Source organism: Balaenoptera physalus (genome assembly GCF_965194825.1).
Source record: "Balaenoptera physalus genome assembly, chromosome: 9".
NCBI lineage: Eukaryota > Metazoa > Chordata > Mammalia > Artiodactyla > Balaenopteridae > Balaenoptera > Balaenoptera physalus.
In genome coordinates, this window is record NC_138888.1 from 71,467,773 (window position 1) to 71,487,048 (window position 19,276).

The following is a 19,276-nucleotide window of genomic DNA, read 5'->3' on the forward strand; positions in this document are numbered from 1 at the left end:
AATCATCCTTGTTAATACTTATCGGACACTGCATTCCTTTGAACTTCTGTATGGTTCCAGGCAATCACCAGGCAATAGAACAGAAAAGGTTTTGTTTGTTCTGTTTTTTTTATGAAGAACAGTGAATGTTTAAGCAACTAAGATTTTAATAGAAACTAGACCTCAAGGCGGCTGACCTGCTTAGAGTTTGGGGGGCCAGCTCCTGCAGAGAAGATCATCCGATGTCCGAATCAGACTTGGCAAATAGTGCTCATTTTCGGGGCCTTGGGGCTTTGACCCTGACCTACTCCAGTGGTCTGGCCATTGAAAGACTATATGCGTTGGTGTTGGGTGTGCGAAAACCCGAACAGGCCTGACCAGGAGGTCCTGGTAAGGGGGGAGCTAAGCCAACCAGCAGGAAAGCCCGCCTCACCTTGCAAGGTGACTTACCGCCCACCTGCAGGAACTCCCCCGTGGACTGGCCATAGCGGTACACGCTGTGCTCGAAGGCCTTCTTCAGGGTGGAGCCTTTTAATTGGACCAGGTCAAAGGTGCCTCCAAAGGGCAGCACAGCAGCCAGGGTCTCCCAGGTAATCGTGCCTGAGGGTAGTCACAGATGAGGCGAGAAGGAAAACGGCTGGAGAGCTAGCACACCCCACGACCGGTGTCCTTTAGGACTGGCGGAGCAGGGGAAGGAGGCACGGGGCACAGGGAGGCTCTGAGGACAGCACAGCTGCGTCTGAGTGTTCCTGACACTTAGGGGGAGAATGGAATCAAGAGGCCTCTGGCTGTGCCTTCCACCACTGAGGCTGACGGTTTTTGACAGCGTTATCAGGGAAGACTACAACAGTGTCTTGAATATCTGTCTGGTTGGTTTGTTTTACCATATGCTATAATCCTGGATACCTGTAAATGCACTAAAGGAATTTATCCAGCTGTTTCTTCCCAGCACCTAAGATGGGCAATTTTTTTTTTTTTTTTTTTTTTTTTTTTGGCCATGCCTCATGGCATGTGGGCTCTTAGTTCCTTGACCAGGGATGGAACCCGTGCCCCCTGCAGGGGAAGCGCGGAGTCCTAACCACTGGACCGCCAGGGAAGTCCCAAGATTGGCAATTTTGTCCTCCCCTTTCCAGATATCAAGGTGGAGGCCGTCACTATTTTGCATACACCAGCAACAATTTGCGTTTTGCTGTGTGAATCAGAAGTTTAGCTAAACCTTGGTGCCAGTAAGGCTAGCTGCTCCCTCTGTGAGCAAATGCATCCAAGAACACACAAGCCTGTGTGCGCCCTTCAGGTGGGGCACTGACTCGAGTGGCCGAAGGGCCTGGCACGGTGGGGGGGGGGGGTCTTGGGGGACTGGTCAGACAGAGAGCACGCCGAGCTGAGGCCGGGGGCCGGGAGCATACCGTTGTTCCGCTCGTCAATGGGCGACCGGATGCCACCTCCGTTTAAAATGCACATGGACACGTGGTTCCAGGACATCTCATCCGGGTGTCTCAGGTTGTTGTTAATCTGCAACAGCAGCATGAATTTACACTCGTTATTCTGGGTCCTCCTCCTTAGGATCAGTTCCTGGAACTTGGTTAGCTGTACCGGGCAAATAAAGCTGCTGCTCTCCTGCTCCTGTGTGCCCAGAGCTTTCTCAAGTGTAATTCATCAGAACTGCATCAGAGAAGCAAACCTAAGATACTGTGGCCAGTCCCAGGTCAGACTCTGAGTAGCCAGTAGCTCTGAGCCCCTCTCCTAAGACCCCTGCACCCGCCAGGCCAGGGGCCCTTAGCAAAGCCAGCACTTGAAGGAGGAGGAAGGGGCTTCTGTGCAGACTGACCCACGGGGCTGCTCCGCCCGGGACCTCCTCCAGGGCAGGACCCACATTTGCTCCTGAGGGCGGAGCCCAAAAGCCTTTCAACTCCAGACCTCAGGCCACAAAGGACCCTGGCATCCATGTCTAGGTCCCTAGCCAGTTCCCAAGTTGGCAATTTTGGAGACAGAGAGACGGGGGAGCCCCTGAAACGGGGGTGAGTCAGTTTCATTCTTCCTTTTCTTTTACAAAACATCATGTTTAGTTACAAGAAATAAAATGAATTACATTCTCATTTGAAAAAATATGATGGTGGAGGAGGTGAGGGAGACACAGGGCCACAGGGCAGCTATTAGGGCAGCACAGCTGCAGTGTTCCTGACGCTTAGGGGGAGAAGGGGCTCATTCTCTCTATGTTAGGTAAGCCCTGCTAGAGCCTGGGGTGTTTCCTTCCAGACCTGCCTCTGCACATTCACACTCTGGCTTCTCTTCAGCTACTTGTCTCGCGCTGACCGTGTGATACTGAGGAGCCAGCACTGGCCCCACCTTGGAAAGCGTGAGTGTCGTCATTTACTTGGCAGACATTTATTGAGTGTGGCTGCATCCCAGGTACCCGGCACCCGGCACCGAGCTGAGCCCAGACAAAGGAACGGCCTCCTGGGTGCCCCTGGGCGTGGTGAGTCTCAGCTGGAGACCTCGGCTCGGCACGGCCCTCCCGGGGCGCTGCCCGCAGACGGGTGGACAGAGGGGTGTTTTTGGTGTGGGATCTTGCTCCAACATGGGACTGGGACTTATTATTCTTGTGATGACTGCTTTGCTTGTGAAGGTGGTTCACACAAGGTCCCGAGTTCTCTGGGGCCAAGAGGACACAGATCAGTGAAACACACTCTGGCCTAGTTAGGGCCAGGCAGATGCATTTTATTCTATGTCTACTTCTCGGGAGGAGCAGAGTTTGTGGATTCAGGTCATCTTACAAAAGGAAAGCAACATCCAGTATTCAGACGCCTAAGGTGAGCACCTTGAAATAAAGGCCTAAGGTGAGCACCTTGAAATAAAGGCTTCTGTCCTTTTTTTTTTTTTTTTTTTTTGGCTGCACTGCGCAGCATGCAGAACTCACCTGACCAGGGATCGAACCCTCACCCCCTGCAGCGAAGCATGGAATCTTAACCACCGGACCGCCAGAGAAGTCCAAGGCTGCCGTTCTTGTAAAGCAATAAAGGGATGGCCCACTGGTCTGCTTTGGGCACCTTCCCAAGGTACTCAGTGTGATTACACGCCAAGCTTTTGTCTGGGCACTAATTTTTAAAAGTCCTCAATTCTGTAACTATCAGGTTGTCCCTCCTCGCATCCTCCCTCCCTCCTTCCGTCTCCCTTCCTCCCTCCCTAGGCACGGGCCCTGCTCTCCTGTGGACCACTCACCACAGCATCACAAATCAGGTTGCCCATGTTGCATTCTCGAAAGCGGCATGACTGAGTGGTGCCATCCAGATAGACAATTGTTTTCCCCAGTTCCTGGGACGAGTAATTATCTAATTTTATCCGCCATTTGTTAATGTCTGCTTTTATGCTTGGATCTAGAAGAAAACAAACAAATCAGCCTGCAGTTAAAGCCTAAATGGTGGAGAAAGGCTCAAACGTCATTCAGCTCACCTGGCTTGAGTATACAGTTCTTTACTGTATTTGTGTACATTTTGATTTTGACTGGGAAATTTCCTTAGGAACCTCTATTCCGTTTCCTGGGAGTAAGACCCAGCTTGGATCTTAAAGACGTGCCAAGTAAACCAGCATCAACTCGTCACATCTGAATGAGTGTCTGCTGGCCCACCGGGGAGGGCATTAGTGGTGGGGAGACAATGAGAGGCCCAAGGGCTGGTATAAAGGGCTGAGACGTCCGGCTACAGGGTCCCGGCCCCTCCCTCTGGCTGTCGGGAGCTCTGGCTCTCCAGGGCCCCTGGTCACCCGTCCTTCCCTGTCTGATCATGGTAAACAGAAAAGGGCAGGCGAGAGAGAGAAGCACAGGAAGGTGTTCATGTACACTGTATGAAATGCATGATGTGAAATGTATTTTCATTTTGATTCCCAGCTCAAAAAGTAAGAAAGACACACACGCATTTGATGACCTGAAGCCCATGGAGACTGGGCCGCTTGCCCAGGCACACTGCTCCTGGTGGTGGGGCTGGGTGGAGCCCCGTTCACCCAGCCTGAATCCCTTTGCCCCAACAATCAGCTCTCCTCTGGACATGGGCCGAGAGTGGCTCTCCTGCGCCAGGGTGAAGCTGGAAAAGACACGAGAGGCAGCGACACAGTGTTTGATGCTGAGAGGGCTTGGGGCTTTTGCAATTCGTGTGTGTTTTAAATCTCCTTATCCATGAAGAGGGTAGAGTAAACTCAAGGGAGAAGCTCAGGTCTTCAAAAACATTGTCCTGAAACATTAACCAAAAAAAAAAGGAAAAAAAAAAGAAAAAAAAATCCAGCCACCAAATCTTTGCATTGGTGGATCACTGCCCTGAATTTCACGTACCTTCCAGAATGCTGCTGTTGAGAAGGATGGGATTTCCATGTGAAGTGACGACATTTCCTTTTTCATCAAACTCAACCTTCAAATAGCCTAGGTATTTGCCAAAAGCATAGGCCTGGACCACGGGAACCTGCCGTCCGTCATCGGACGTGACTATGAATGGGTACTGCCCCTCTGGCACCTCTTTGGAAGGTGGAGTGCCTGCAATGAAAGATCCAAAGTTGATCAAGTAGGCCCTTGTTCACTGACGGCCGGGAGCCTGCAGGCCGCCGGCCAGGTGACTGCGAATTCTGAACTGACGATTTGCCAGCTGCTGCTCTACACAGCTGGTCTTTCAGAGCCCGGCTTGGGCATCTGTCCCTGTTTCCGAATGCCCTTTTGGCACGTGAATCCTTCCATTCTCAACCCAGCAGGGGTTGCTAAGCTCTTGCTAAGTCCTGGGCACCGTGCCTGGTGCTATGTGGCATACAAAGATGCGACACTGCTAAGACTGTCCCGCCTCCATCCTGACCCCGGCTCCAATCTCACCAGCCAGGTGGAGCAACCAAGCCACTTCACTTCACTGTGCTTCAGTTTCCCCATCTGTAAAATGGGCAAAATTAACGGGTTATTGCTGCCATCCTGGGCTTGGCAGTGCCAATTTCAAAGCTCTCAGGCAGCGGACTCTCGTGGCTACTGAGTCCTCCCTGGTGGCGGAGTCCTTCTGTGTGGGGGGAACGTGTCGCAGTCCCCGGTTTGTCGCTCCGGTGGTGTTGGGGCTCTGCGATGTGCAGAGGGGCGCTCCGGGCAAGAGTGGCGGGGGGGATGGCGGGTGCACAGGCAGGCTGTGGGCAGTGCTGACTCCTGAGGTCCAGTGTCTCACTGTGACCTCTAGAAAGGGTCCGCTCTTCACTGGGCCCAGAAAACCCCATACAATCATGCAAATCAAGCCGTTCAAATCTTCATCTTCACTTTAAGGACACTCCTGAAACTGCCCAGGCCAAAAGCCACCAAGTATCTGAAGGATGTCACTTTAAAGAAGCAATGTGTGCCATTCCATCATTTCAATGGTGGAGTTGGTAGGTGCGCCCAGGCCAAACAGTGGGGCCGGACGCAGGGTCGGTGGCCCCCAAAAGGTGCTGAATTGTTACTGCACATGCTCAAAAATGCAGAGGGTAATGCTAAACTTAAGGGCTTAGATGTAGATTCTCTGGTCATTGAGCACATTCAAGTGAACAAAGCCCCCAAGATGCAATGCAGGATTTACAGAGCTTGTGGTCGGATCAACACGAGCTCTCCCTGCCACATTGAGATGATCCTTAGTGAAAAAGAACAGACTGTTACTAAACCAGAAGAGGAGGTTGCACAGAAGAAAAAGATACCCCAGAAAAAACTGAAGAAACAAAAACCTACTGCCTGGGAATAAATGCTGCAAAATAAAAAAAAAAAAAATGCAAATAAAAGTAAAAAAGAAAAAAAAAAGGGCAAAATAACAATTCCTATTTCACAGCAATGTTGAGAGGATTAAACATTTAAACTCTCTTGCTGGGACTTCCCTGGTGGTCCAGTGGCTAAGACTCCGTGCTCCCAATGCAGAGGGCCCAGGTCTGATCCCTGGGTCAAGGAACTAGATCCCATGTGCCACAACTAAGTGTTCGCATGTCACAACTGAAGATCCCGTATGCCGCAACTAAGACCCGGCACAGCCAAATTAAAACAAAACAAAACAAACTCTCTTGTAGAGTGCCTGGCACATAATAGATACTCAATAAATGTGTATTTCTTTCCCCCATGAGGGAATGGCAACCTCTAGAAACCCTAGACACACGCTCCAGAGCTTAGACTCTTTCATGGAAGATCAGCAGAAATGACAAGAAATTAACACAACATTGTAAATCAACTATACTCAATAAAAAATAGAATGACAAAAGGCCATCCTTAGGTTTTGTTGCTGAGTTCTGTGTCCCCTCGGGTGCCTTGAGGAAGAGCCACATTCACCGGGGCGGCCGACTGGCACACACACCACCCGCCCCAGCCAGACTGCAGACCTGCCGGGTTCTGCTGAGCTCTGTCTCAAAGGGGAGCCCTGGCGAGAGCCTGGGAGCCACTTATCTCAAAGGGGAGCCAGAGGCTGAGACCCACCCCAGCACGGCCTCCCGGACACACGCCGTATGAGGGTGGGAGCCCGGCACTCGGAGCATGAGCCCTGGGCTCTGATCACCTGGCACGTTCCAGTGCTGCAGCTGCACCCCTCCTATGGGTGCCCTGTACTTCCTGTCTCATCTCCAGCGAGAGCAGGATCTCATCTGGGCTGTTCTGAGTCAGAGACTATAGAACAGATACCCTTGACCCACTACTATTTCTATTACCTCCCTCTGCACACCCACTACCAGCGCTTCCTATTAGATGTTCACTGAGAGCCTGGGGAACTTCAGCTTGTGTTGGTTCCTCATTGGACCAGTTATGAGAGTCAGCCAGGAGCCAGCCCCGGGCTAGATCTCATTTAATCCTCCAGGCATCCCACGAGGCAGCTCCTATTATTATCCCCACACTGTAGACCGGAAGACCAGTTGTCACAGGCATGTGTCCATGGTCACGCAGCTGGTATGTGAAGGAGGGCAGGTTGAAAAGCAGGGCTGTGAGGCACCGGAGCTTATGTTCTCTCCACCACCCAACACAGCCTACGATGTGCTGTTCTCAGAGAGCCTGCAAGAGCTGGTTTCCAAAGGGCACTCACCAAAGCAGGTGCAAGTCCAGGGGCTGCACCTTTGTGCCCCAAGCTGTGTCTGGGCTTCCCTTTTCACTGAAGACATTATGTTGTACACCTGGGTTTATGAAAAACCCAGTCCTGCCTTGCTCCTGAGCCAAAAGCAGCCCCTTTAGCTCAGTAACCACAGAGCAGAAGTGCTGCAAATACCAACATTTCACCAGCAGGAAATATTCATGGCTGTGGCCAATCTTAATTTCCCATTGTCTTGCTTCCTCTGGATAAAGAAGAAAGCCTTGGAATTTTATTTTTACAAAAGCATGGACTTGAGATCCAGTGCAGGCTGTGTCCCATCTCCATTTGCACAGGCTTACGGGTGGCTGGCAGATGGTGGCTGTGACTGTCATAGATGGTCTGATGCATTGCAGAGTAGCATTCCGTTTTGTGGTGGTCCTTCTTGGACAAACTTGGAGCCTGGCCTTTACTTCAGGGGACGGGGATGTGGCAGCCCCCTCACCTTCTCAGCTGGGCACGGTTAGGCAAGGTGGTTCCTCCTCTGAGCCCAGAGAAGCCTGGCAAAGTGCAGTTCCCACTATGTCCCCAAGGTGGCGCACAACACCTCATCCAGGAGGAACAGGCCCTACATCTGTTTCAGAAAGGGGTCTGGCAGATTCCTGGAAACCCAAGAGAAGGGCAAGCCTGACTTTTTTAGCCTTTATTTTTTCTGCCTTCCATGAATATATCTGAGTTTAAACAGAACATAAAAATTCGGAATCTAACTATGGGGTCAGATACCTCATCAGATCAGCTTGCTCTTTACAAATAGGAGCTACCAACCCCAGCTCCTGTAGGACAGGGGACTTTCTCCAGTGCTGAAAGGCCTTGATATGCCATTTGTTAGAACAAAAGACGTGTCATGTTCATCTCGGATGGACTTAATCGGGGACAAGGAGGACGCTTCCCACGTGGCTGAGGCAATAGCCAGTCTAGTTTGGCTCCAGTCTGCGTTCCCCACGGCTGGGCCCTCTCTGCTTCCCGTCCACTCGGCAACCCCAGAAAACCACCGGCAGAGAAAGCAATCCAGGGCTTCAGAGTTCCCACAGCACTCTATTCAGCCACAGAGGCTCACGGCCCAGATCGCCTCTCCACACACAGAGCCACATATCTGTCTTTAGAAACACAGCCTGTCCTCTTGGCAGGGGGAAAATTGTTTACCAGAACTCTATTCCAGCCTTTTGGCAAATAAATCATCTTGGAAGCAAGCCTTGGAGGAGCCAGGAGCTGTGGGCTGACATTTAGAGCTGGTAACTGGGCATTCCCTAGAACAGCGAGGGTGTCTGAGGGAACCGAACAGCAGCCCTTCAGGAATGCGGGCGATCCCAGCGCAGGCCCGGGCAAGTGCCTGCCCCGCTGATACGGAGCAGGGCCCTGTGGGACTCCTGGGCACAAGACTCCTGGCTTGGTCCCTGGCAAACAAACGCTGTACTTTCCTTCACTACAACCTGGTGTCAGAGGATTGGCTTTTCGGCATGGCGGGTGAGCAGACCTGTGCTCGGTTGGATAGCAACACTACAATTTTTGACGAGAACATCATAGCCTATCAGACCTACATGATGTGGCCCAGCTTCATCTAGACCCTCCACCCTGCACTTCAGCAATCTTAGTTTCTCCCATTCCTAGACCACACCTGCCTCCAGAGTCATGAATATAGAGTAAGACCTGGAACCAGAGGCCCACAGGCAAATTATTTACATTTTTTTGCTTCAGTGTATTCATCCATAAAAGGAGAAAATAACAATACCTGCCTTAGAGGTTGTTTCGAGAATTAAAGAAGTTAATGCAGCACGTGAAGCCTGACTCAGGTAAATGCTCAGTAAAGGTTAGCGATAATTATTTACCAGGTTACCTCCTGGATGTCTTTCTGATCTTAGCCAAACGTCAGTTCCTCAGGAGAACACTCTCTGATGATTCCCCAGACGTGGTCAGGCCCTCCTATACCTGCTCTCCCAGCATTGTGGACTTCTTCCTTCACAGCATGCTTTGTAATTACATATAATATGATTGATTTCTTTGCATACTTAAAAAAAAAATCTGGGGCTTCCCTGGTGGCGCAGTGGTTGAGAGTCCGCCTGCCAATGCAGGGGACACGGGTTCGAGCCCTGGTCTGGGAGGATCCCACATGCCGCGGAGCGGCTAGGCCCGTGAGCCACAGTTGCTGAGCCTGCGCGTCTGGAGCCTGTGCTCCGCAACAAGAGAGGCCGCGATAGTGAGAGGCCCGCGCACCGCGATGAAGAGTGGCCCCCGCTTGCCGCAACTGGAGAAAGCCCTCGCACAGAAACGAAGACCCAAAAAAAAGCCATAAATTAAAAAAAAAAAAAAAAAAAAATCTGATCAGCATCAGGATCCCTTTCAAGCCAGTAAGTTCCATGAGGGCAGAGGCTGCTGTGTCTCTGGGGCTGGCCCAGCACATAGTAGGTGGTCAATAAATGTTGAATGACTGATTTTAAGTGGTTTAGCCAACAGTTTTCCAGAGATCAGAAGATTTACATGCCCTTCCTGTGGAGGAATCCATAGGTCAAGAGGAGTCATGCCCCATCCCCAACTCCCCTCCATTCAATTTCCTCAACTAATGAGCTGGGTGGGGCTCATAAAGCTGAATGACCTGCTTGTCGAGAGAATAGGTTTTGGTGCCAGCTCCCTTTTAATCTGGTTTCACAACCTTGGGAGAGACTTTTAACTCCTGGGACCTAAATTTATTTCCTGTACTTGTAAAACAAGAGATTTGACAGTGTTTGACACCAAAAGTGGTTTAATTTTTAAGTTATGAGCATCTTTCACATGCAGGAAGTCTTGTGGCATTGCAAGCCATGAAGTAGGCTGGCCAAGATGCCCTTTTCCCCCCGGGCAGTCAGGCCAGCCGCTGTCAAAAGGTGTTCTGCAACCAGAGGGGTGAGTCACTGCCTCCTCAGCCATCTCTGTACCCGACCCTGATACACAGGCTGTCATGTCTCCTCCAGGGAACTCAAGGGGCCACTGACATTCTCCATATTGGGACTGTGTTCCTCTGTTTTGTACATGCTTTGATATACTGCCCACATTCTGGCTCTTGGACATTCAGTGATGACCGGAAGGTCTAAAAGTGATGATGTATCTTCAAGTGGTACCCAGAGTGGGCACAAACTCTCATGAAGTCCAGTCCGGGTTGTCTGCCTGTACCGGGTCCTGACTGGCTGGGGTAAATAAGAGACCCCGGCAGGGTGGGAACGGGTTCACACACATTTCCCTCACTCAACAAACACCTCCAAGCTCCAACAAGTGCCCAGGGTGTGGGACTCCACTGTCCCGTGGAGCCAGGCCTGAGGGCTTCGCTTCATCTTTGTGAGGCCTGGAGAGGCCACTCAATGGGGAAAGAGCAGGGGATGGAGTGATACCCCCGCTGTCCATCACCCTCTTTTCTTCACGGAGGATCTAAGCCAGGGTGACTATCCTTCCAGACACCAGACTTCCCATTCGCTTTTTACATTATAGAACATGGTTTTATATAAAAATTGAAAACAAAATCATAACAATGCAGCCATCCTCTGGCTCCATCACTATGGCCTGTTAAAATGCAAAGTCCAAAGGAACTGGCTGGAGAGAGAGAGACTGATTTTCATCTTAACATGCTTTGTAGTTCCATTCGAAATTAAAAAGGAGGTCCACAGGACCATGAATTGATGTAAACCTGATATTTTTTTTTTAGGGAAAATCAGCATTTAGCTGGACAGGGCATTCCGGAGTGGTTCTGTACCCTGGGAAATGCTAGGTGTTTGTATTCAGTGCGGGTCTGAGCTGCTCATTTCCACAAAGCATTAGCTTCGGCCACAGTGGTGAGCACACGATGCACAATTCAAATGCGCTTATCTCAGAACCTGCAGGACTTCTGGTGGGGAAGCCCGAAGCTCTGTTTCACAACATGACAGATGATTTGTAAATTTCCTTTCACGTGAGACGTCAAAACTGACAACCGTATGAGTGTCTAGGCTTGGGGGAAATTAATAAACTGAGGACAAGAGATCTGAGTGAGGCAGAGCCAGGCTGCTTGGGACAAAGCACCGCACTCCCGGTTTCTTACCTTTTAAAGGTAAGAAGATACATTTGGTCATTTGTGTATTTCGCTCAGATTCTCAAACTGAGTATACACCTCTCCTTTTTAAAAAATTTAACACATATATTTAGAGTTCAAGTTGTGAAAGTAACCAGATCAGGCCCAAGATGGAGCCACTCATGCTAAGATTCCCATCAGCAAACCAGAACTCAACTGCGCTTCTGCGTGGCTCTCCCAGAACAGGCAGGCCCAGCGCTCCCAGCCCCTCAGGCCCAAGCCGCACAGGCTCCAAGACCTCCGTCTGCTCCACAGAAGGGAAGTTAACCGTCAGCAATGCCCAGGGCGACTTCCTCATTCCTGCTCCCTTTGGTCTCTAAGACCCTCTGGCCTCCTATAGCTCTCCCGAGCCCCCTTTTCTCTGCCAGATGGGACGCTGCTGCACCCATGAATTGCCGAATAGAAGCCTACCGATCAGTAAGTTGTCTGTGGAAAATTTTCTTTTAACAAACTTTAGGATTAGTGGTTCAGTTTCTAGGGTTTAGAGAGGTTAAAAAATTTTTTTATCAAAGTAAAACTAGCATGACAATATTTGGCAAATGGAGAAGAAAAATTTAATTGCAGTCCCACTCCGCCATGGCAATAACCAATATAATTTCTGTGAATTAAAAAAAATATATATGTATGAAGAGAACAGACTTGTGGTTGCTAAGGGGGGGGAGGGAGGGTGTGTGAGGGAAGGATTGGGAGTTTGGGATTAGCAGATGCAAACTAGTATATATAGAATAGATAAACGAGGTCCTACTGTAGAGCACAGGGAACTATATTCAATATCTTGTGATACACCAAAATGGAAAAGAATATAAAAAAGAGTGTAGATATATGTATAACTGAACCACTTTGCTGTACAGCAGAAATTAACACAACATTGTACATCAAGTATACTTCAATTAAGAAAAATATATGTAGGGCTTCCCTAGTGGCGCAGTAGTTAAGAATCCGCCTGCCAATGCAGGGGGCACAGGTTCGAGCCCTGGTCCGGGAAGATCCCACATGCCGTGGGGCAACTAAGCCCGTGTGCCACAACTACTGAGCCTGCGCTCTAGAGCCCGCGAGCCACAAATACTGAGCCCACATGCCACAACTACTGAAGCCCACGTGCCTAGAGCCCATGCTCCACAACAAGAGAAGCCACCACAATGAGAAGCCCACGCACCACAACGAAGAGTAGCCCCCGCTCGCTGCAACTAAAGAAAGCCCGGGCGCAGCAACGAAGACCCAACGCAGCCAAAAATAAATAAACAAACAAACAAATAAATAAAATATGTATGCATGGATAGCAAAGAGGGGGAAATGGGTGGCAGAATCCATTCTAGGGAGAAAATCATTTTCTGTCTAGTAAACACCTGTGAGAGGACCAGGGTCCGCCAGCCTTTCCTAATGACGGTCTTGGGTCCCCACACCTCTCCTCCTCCCCTGGGGGAGGTGAGGCAGACCTGCCTGGAAGGACGGGTCCCCGACAACGATGGGGATGGTGGAGCAGGGGTGCACACAAAGAGCTTAATTTTTTGCATAAAAATAGTGAGAGAGGGCTTCCCTGGTGGCGCAGTGGTTGAGAATCTGCCTGCTAATGCAGGGGACACGGGTTCGAGCCCTGGTCTGGGAAGATCCCACATGCCGCGGAGCAACTAGGCCCGTGAGCCACAACTACTGAGCCTGCGCGTCTGGAGCCTGTGCTCCGCAACAAGAGAGGCCACGATAGTGAGAGGCCTGCGCACCGCGATGAGGAGTGGCCCCCGCTTGCCACAACTAGAGAAAGCCCTCGCACAGAAACGAAGACCCAACACAGCCATAAATAAATAAATAAATAAATAAATAAATAAATAAATAAAAAATTTAAAAAAAATAGTGGGAGAAAACTTGAATTTCAAGGGTAGCCTTGGATCAAGGGGGTGCGGACAGAAGTAACAAGAGGAGAACCTGGAATGGGAGGAGGGCGGGCTGCGGAAGAAAGTCAGCCAGCGAGGCACGCCCTGGGATGGCAGAGACTCAGAAGGCAGGGTCATCCCAGACTGCACAGCGACGGGTCCCCTGCTGTGCCTGACCGACTTGGAGGGAAGCTGCCTCGTGTGGATGGAATTCAGGGAGATCAAGAAGAAAGGGCACTCTTGCATATTTGGGTCTCTGCTGCGTGGACAAGAAGAGGCAAGAACAGAGGGGACACAAGTAAGAATCAGGACCTAGGGGATCAGGAAAAATATAGGCTCCCCAAGGAATGATCAGATTTTGGGGGGAGGGGGGGGAGAAGAAGAGCTCCAGTGTTTCCCGAGTGTTGTAGGATAAACAGTCTTTTTATTTATTCAAGGGAGGAGTGACCTCATAAATTACTTTGGAGTTGTGTCAAGTGACTACAGTCTGGGTAATAAATGTTTGTATAGTTGTAAAAGAAAAAAAATTGTATCTTCCTCTTTTTCATTTAAAATGAAATTGTATACATTTTCCCATGTTGCAGAATATTGGAGAACTGACGTATTTTTCTTGGACCCACTATGCTCTGTTCCTATACCACCTCATTTAATCCCTACAACATTCTCTGAGGTAGTCAGAGAATCACTGTATCACTGTAGCGGTTTTTTAAAATAAAAAGCTGAAGCTCAGAGTGGTTAAGTAACATGTGTGAGGTCGGGCAGCCAGTAGTGACCAACCCCGGGGGGAGACTGTGGCCGTCAGAGTCCAAAGCCCTCTCCATGACCCCGTGCTGCTTGTCACAGTGAGGCTGGAAAAATGAGGTCCTTCTTGAAGACCATCAAGGGGCAAAATTAGGGCAACACGAATGGCAGTTCCGGGAAGAGATCTGCCCTGTGGTAGGAGCAGGCTTTGGATTTCACAATATGTAGTCGGTTATCAGCTTGCCTGACAACTCAACCCTGCCAAAGGATATGACCCTGTTTTACAGATCATTTGGGGTTTGGCTCACCCCACTTCACCCTGGAAAGCAGTTTCATGAGACGTAACTAAAACTGATCAGTGTTATGTGGCTGCAAAAATCGTTAACCAGAAGGCTCTGGCTTTGCTCCGTGAAGGAAGCTGGTGCTGAGGCTGGGCTATGGCTGGAAGCTGACCGAGGGGTCCTGAGTAGTGACCTCTGGGACAAGTGAGTCCCTGTGCCACCAAGGACATCATCTTTGAAGTTACTGGCCACACCTCTGCCCTTTGGCTGGTTCTCCCAGCTCACTCAATAAACCCACACGTCAGCAATCCTATGGATGCCCAAAGGAAGCGGATCTTTGTTGCAGAGTGTTTCCCTGTCCTGTGGATGTAGTAAATAATAAGACCACTTTCTTGTTCTGAAAGACAAGATTATCTAAACTACAAGAGTGCAAATCAATGGCGAGATGAACAGTGATTGCAAACCACAAACAAGTCTTTTGTCCTCGCTCACTTATTCTATCAAAGCAGGGATGGGTCCACCCCTGCACTCGAGTACCAGCCTCTGGCTGCCGTGGGAAGAACAAACACTAAGGTTTCCTGGTTTTATTTATACTTAAACTGTGAACTCCATTTGTTTTGGGAACAAAATACAGTGGTCATTAAAATCATTTATGTTCTCTAAGTCAATGAAAAGGCTTGAATTTCATATTCAAGAAATGTGTGCCAAAATCCAGAAGCAATACAAATGAGGTACTTAATACAAAAAGCTGTTCAAATAAAGAAATCTTACTTAAAAAAAAAATTTTTTTTTTTTTTGGTCACGCCATGCGGCATGTGAGATCTTAGTTCCCTGACCAGGAATCAAACCCGTGCCTCCAGCAGTGGAAGCAGGAAAGCCCTAACCACTGGACACCTGGGAAGTCCCAAAAGATCTTACTTTTAAAGGAGCTACATCTGTTGGCATTCACTCAACAATTTTGGGCACCCGCCTTCCAGGTGTCAGCCAGAGATGTGGTGGTGAGTCTGTAATGGACGCTCCCAGGCTAAGGAGGAGAAGTGACACCTGCTGGGCTGGGAGGGGAGGAGGGTTCACCATACCGAGGTTTCCGTGAGGCTGCAGGCCGCCTCGCAGAGGAATAAGGGTGAGAGAGCCTTAAGGAGAGGAGGGAGGTGGGCAGTGGGGCTGTGGGCATGCCGCAATTCAGGACGATGACTAGGTCTCAGTCTGTGGTCCCAGAAGTGAGGTTGCTGAAAAGGAGGCGACAGTCACGAGTTGATAGGATCAAGGGACTCTGAACTTGGGTATTGGCTCCACCATCCATATAGACACTCAGCCAGGATGCAGGCAGCAGCTTGAGTGCAGAGGAAGACAGGACGTTGGGTGCTAAATTCTTGGTGACACTGGGGAGGGGCTTAGGTGACAGTGATAAGGGGGGAGACAGGGCAACCAGGAGGTATGAGCCTCAAAGGAGCTGGAGGTATAAAGAAAGTCACTGCAGTAACCTAAGGAAGTTAGAGAGTATTCTACCAAGAAATGTTTTACTTCCCCAAATTCCCGAAAGTAAGCAATCAGGCTCTTGGCATGGATGCCTTTCTAGGGAGCAGGGTGTTTGAATAGATGGGATCATAGACTTCACACTTGTAACTCCTTAACTGTGCAGATGGAGGAACGGACGTCTACACTCACCAAGGCCACAGCTAACCGATGGGCTTGCATGATCCAAAATTCAGTTAAAATAGTGGGAGGCAAACAGAGCGACGGCGTCTCAGGAGCCTGTCTGCCTTCAAGGGTCACACACCGAGGAGAGTCCCCTGGCACACCTGCCACATCTTCCAACCTGCACACAATTTACTACTTTTTTGTCCAAAGGCAACAGCATGGACCAGTTCCTTAACTCTAGGATTTAAATCCTTTAGAAGTCTGCATTCTAGCCCTCATCCTTGCAGCTCTGACATTCTGCAAGCCTGGACGGGGAAGTCCTCTCCTCTTCATCCCAACGTGAGAATGGTCAGGCAATACCAGGGTTGTCTGGTCTGCATGTGCACGGTGGCTGTAATCCAGAGAACCTGCAGGGGCTTCACTATTTGGAGGGGAACCGTCCATGTGCTATTTTGGTCGTGCCCCACTTAAAGCTGAGGTTTTAAAAATATGGACTGGTTACAAGACAATGAACCTTATTTAACAGGTAGTCACCAGCATTTAAAAAAAATTAAATTACAGAATAGAAAATATCAGGTGCAATCCCGACACTTTGTGAAATTCTCTTTCAGGTGAGTGTATTTGTGTGTGTGTGCTGAAATGGTTCTCAGCAAGGAGGACTTGCTAAAATTCCAAAAGATGTATTATTTTAACCCTAATTTGATTAACCAATCATATTTAACTTCGTGCTAATTCCAAAGGCAATTCAGCAGAGGGTTGTTTTTTGTTGTTGTTTCGTTTGTTTGTTTTTCAAGGCTGGGAAAATTTATTGAAACAAGCAAATATGCCTCATCCTCTACTGTGTCCTGGAATTACCTTTAATTGTTAAGTTCATTCCTCACAATGATGAATATCCAAATTGAATATTTTCAGGAGAACAAGTTTAATCTTGGTAAGCAATCATGAAATGTGAGATAAATGACTAAGACTCTACAGGCAGTTTTTTCCAGAGATTGTAATTATCTACTTTAAGGTTTATGGATAAGCAAATTGTAATTTTTATCCTCAAATCTTTCTTTCATCCAGTCATTCATCATTCACTAAATTCATCTCCTTACCAAAAGGCACATTCTCTTTTGCAGGATTTCATTGGAGCATTGTCACTGACATTCTGAAGCGAAGCTAACAGGTTCAGAGAGGGTGACTACTCAAGGTCCTTCAAGTGAACCAGGAATGAGGACTTCTGACCCAATACTGTGTTTCTTTCTTTCTTTTTTTTTTTATAATTTGTCTCTCTTTTTCTCATTGTAAAAGCGACATGCATTCATCATTTGAAAATACTCAAAGGTGCTAAGAAGAAATTAAAAATGACCCGTACGCTCTTCTTAGTGAGAACTTTTAACACGTTTGGACATTTCTTACTGTTTTGGGTATTTTTAATTGTTGCTTTTATAAAAATAGGATCGCCTGAGATAGTTCACATAGAGACGGGCGAAGCAGCGACCTCACCAAGGGGAGGGTTGTTCCCCACCGAAGTCATCCTTCCCAGAGCTGATAGAAGCCAGTTCCAGCAGGCTCTCCTGCTCGTCTTCCTTTTCTTGAAAATACTTTAAAGCCCCATGAAGCAGTGGTTGGGGCAGGGAGAGGGCATGGTGGGAAAGACTCATTGAGCCGGACCCAAAAGTTTTGTGACAGTATAGGTTCAAATGGGAAAAAAAAAGAGTTAGACTTTTTCTAACTAAAACTACCTGGCACCAAGGGAAGAGAGAGAGAGAGAGAGAGACATGTGGAAGGAATGGAGGGAAGATGGGAAGGAAGAAAAGAGAGAGGGAAGGGAAAGAGGGAGAGGAGGAGGGAGGGATGGAGAGAGGGGATGGAGGAGGAGAGAGGGGAGGGAGGGGAAGGGAGAGGAGGGGGGAAGAAATCGAGGGAGGAGAGAGTGCTCGCAAGAGCACGGGGGCCTGTGGCTTCTAGGGTACCACAGTCCTGGGATGCTGCAGGGTTAGGGCTTGAGCCCAGAGTTCCAGCTTCTGCCACCTGTGAACCTACCAATCAAGCCCTGTCACCTTGAGCTGTGAAGGCCTTATTTACATTATGTTGTTTATGCTTAAAATTTTTATATGGCATGTTGCTTTTTGATGTACAATGACTTTTAGTTGGGTCTCAGTAACCTTTTTTATATTTGAATGTGTATGTTAAATATATTTATAATTTACATAAATGAATGGAATTGACATACTCATGAAACTAATAAATTACTCTTAGTAATGTCTCTTTGCATGGAGGCAACCTAAATGTCCATCAACAGATGAATGGATAAAGAAGATGTGGTACATATACACATTGGAATACTATTCAGCCATCAAAAAGGATGAAATAATGCCAATTGAAGCAACATGGATGGACCTAGAGATTATCATACTAAGTGAAGCAAGTCAGACAGAGAAAGACAAATATCATATGATATCACTCATATGTGGAATCTAATTTAAAATGATATAAATGAACTTATTTACAAAACAGAAATAGACTCACAGACATGGAAAACAAACTTATGGTTACCAAAGGGGAAAGCAGGGGAGGGACAAATTAGGAGTTTGGGATTAACATACACACTACTATGTATAAAATAGATAACCAACAAGGACCTACTGAAGAGCACAGGGAACTCTACTCAGTATCTTGTAATAACCTATAATGGAAAAGAATCTAAAAAAGAATGTACATATACATATAACTGAATCACTTTGCTGTAAACCTGAAACTAACACAACATTGTAAATCAACTGTATTTCAATAAAATTTTTTAAAAAGTCTCTTTGAGTAAGATTTATACATGTTACCACTCAGTGTGCATCACCTATGTACATTATTACATGTATATATTATACTATATATGTAACGTATATTATCTAGCCCTCCTGCTGCCATTACCTGTGTAAAGAAAGGTGTTGGAATGTCCTCCCACCACTACGTCCACGCCCTTCACTTTCTGAGCGATGAGTTTATCCGTTTCAAAACCAGAATGTCCCAGTGCAATAATTTTGTTCACATTTAGAGTTTTTAGCTTATCTACTTCAGGTTGCAATGCAGCGATTTCATCTTCGAATACTAAGTTCGTTCCTAAGGAAGAAAATAAATATGGACATTTATTGACAACAATTTTTATTATATTGCTTATTATACAAGCATACCAAATACAAACACCTTAACCTCCTAAAGCTCTTAAATTACTAAGACCAAAACTTATTTATAAATTCAGTGTAAAATCTCTACAAAGCCAATAAAAATTCACATCAATATGCTCATTTGCATTCGCTTAATGTTGCACTGGTTTAAGGTTGTGGATGATATTATGTTACTCAAATTCCAACTGTGAGGAGGCTTCAGATTTGGAATGTCTCTATTTTCTTACATCTATTTGTATATTTAGACTTCCATCAGGCCAGTGCAGAGCATGGCTGAGCACATAAGCATGATGGACTGTATCTACGCCAAATCACTGTGCTGCACACCTTAAACCCATACAGGTGCTGGGTGTCAATCATACCTCAATAAAGCTGAAAATAACAAACCAACCAGATTAGCTACTCTACGGCTCTGTTTGCAAGTTCAACATAATCAGTCTTCACACTTGAA

The 19,276-nt window shown here is 47.9% G+C and overlaps 2 protein-coding genes across 3 annotated transcripts in view; one reads left to right on the plus strand and one right to left on the minus strand.

Annotated features, from left to right (window-relative positions):
• The window catches only part of SNX14 (sorting nexin 14), a 101,906-nt gene extending 88,968 nt beyond the window's left edge, over positions 1 to 12,938 (plus strand). Inside the window, exon 27 of the mRNA XM_082473939.1 lies at positions 12,650 to 12,938. Within this exon, the coding sequence (XP_082330065.1) occupies positions 12,650 to 12,683 (34 nt within the window). The 3' untranslated portion in view covers positions 12,684 to 12,938. The remainder of the gene's footprint in view (positions 1 to 12,649) is intronic.
• The window catches only part of NT5E (5'-nucleotidase ecto), a gene marked incomplete at its 5' end in the record, with an annotated part of 45,559 nt that overhangs the window by 5,874 nt on the left and 20,409 nt on the right, over positions 1 to 19,276 (minus strand). Inside the window, 5 exons of one of the 2 annotated variants that reach the window (XM_082473979.1) lie at positions 430 to 579; positions 1,386 to 1,491; positions 3,199 to 3,353; positions 4,301 to 4,498; positions 18,572 to 18,760. In XM_082473979.1, coding sequence (XP_082330105.1) covers positions 430 to 579; positions 1,386 to 1,491; positions 3,199 to 3,353; positions 4,301 to 4,498; positions 18,572 to 18,760 — 798 coding nt within the window. The remainder of the gene's footprint in view (positions 1 to 429; positions 580 to 1,385; positions 1,492 to 3,198; positions 3,354 to 4,300; positions 4,499 to 18,571; positions 18,761 to 19,276) is intronic. The other variant, XM_082473980.1, reaches the window with a different exon arrangement.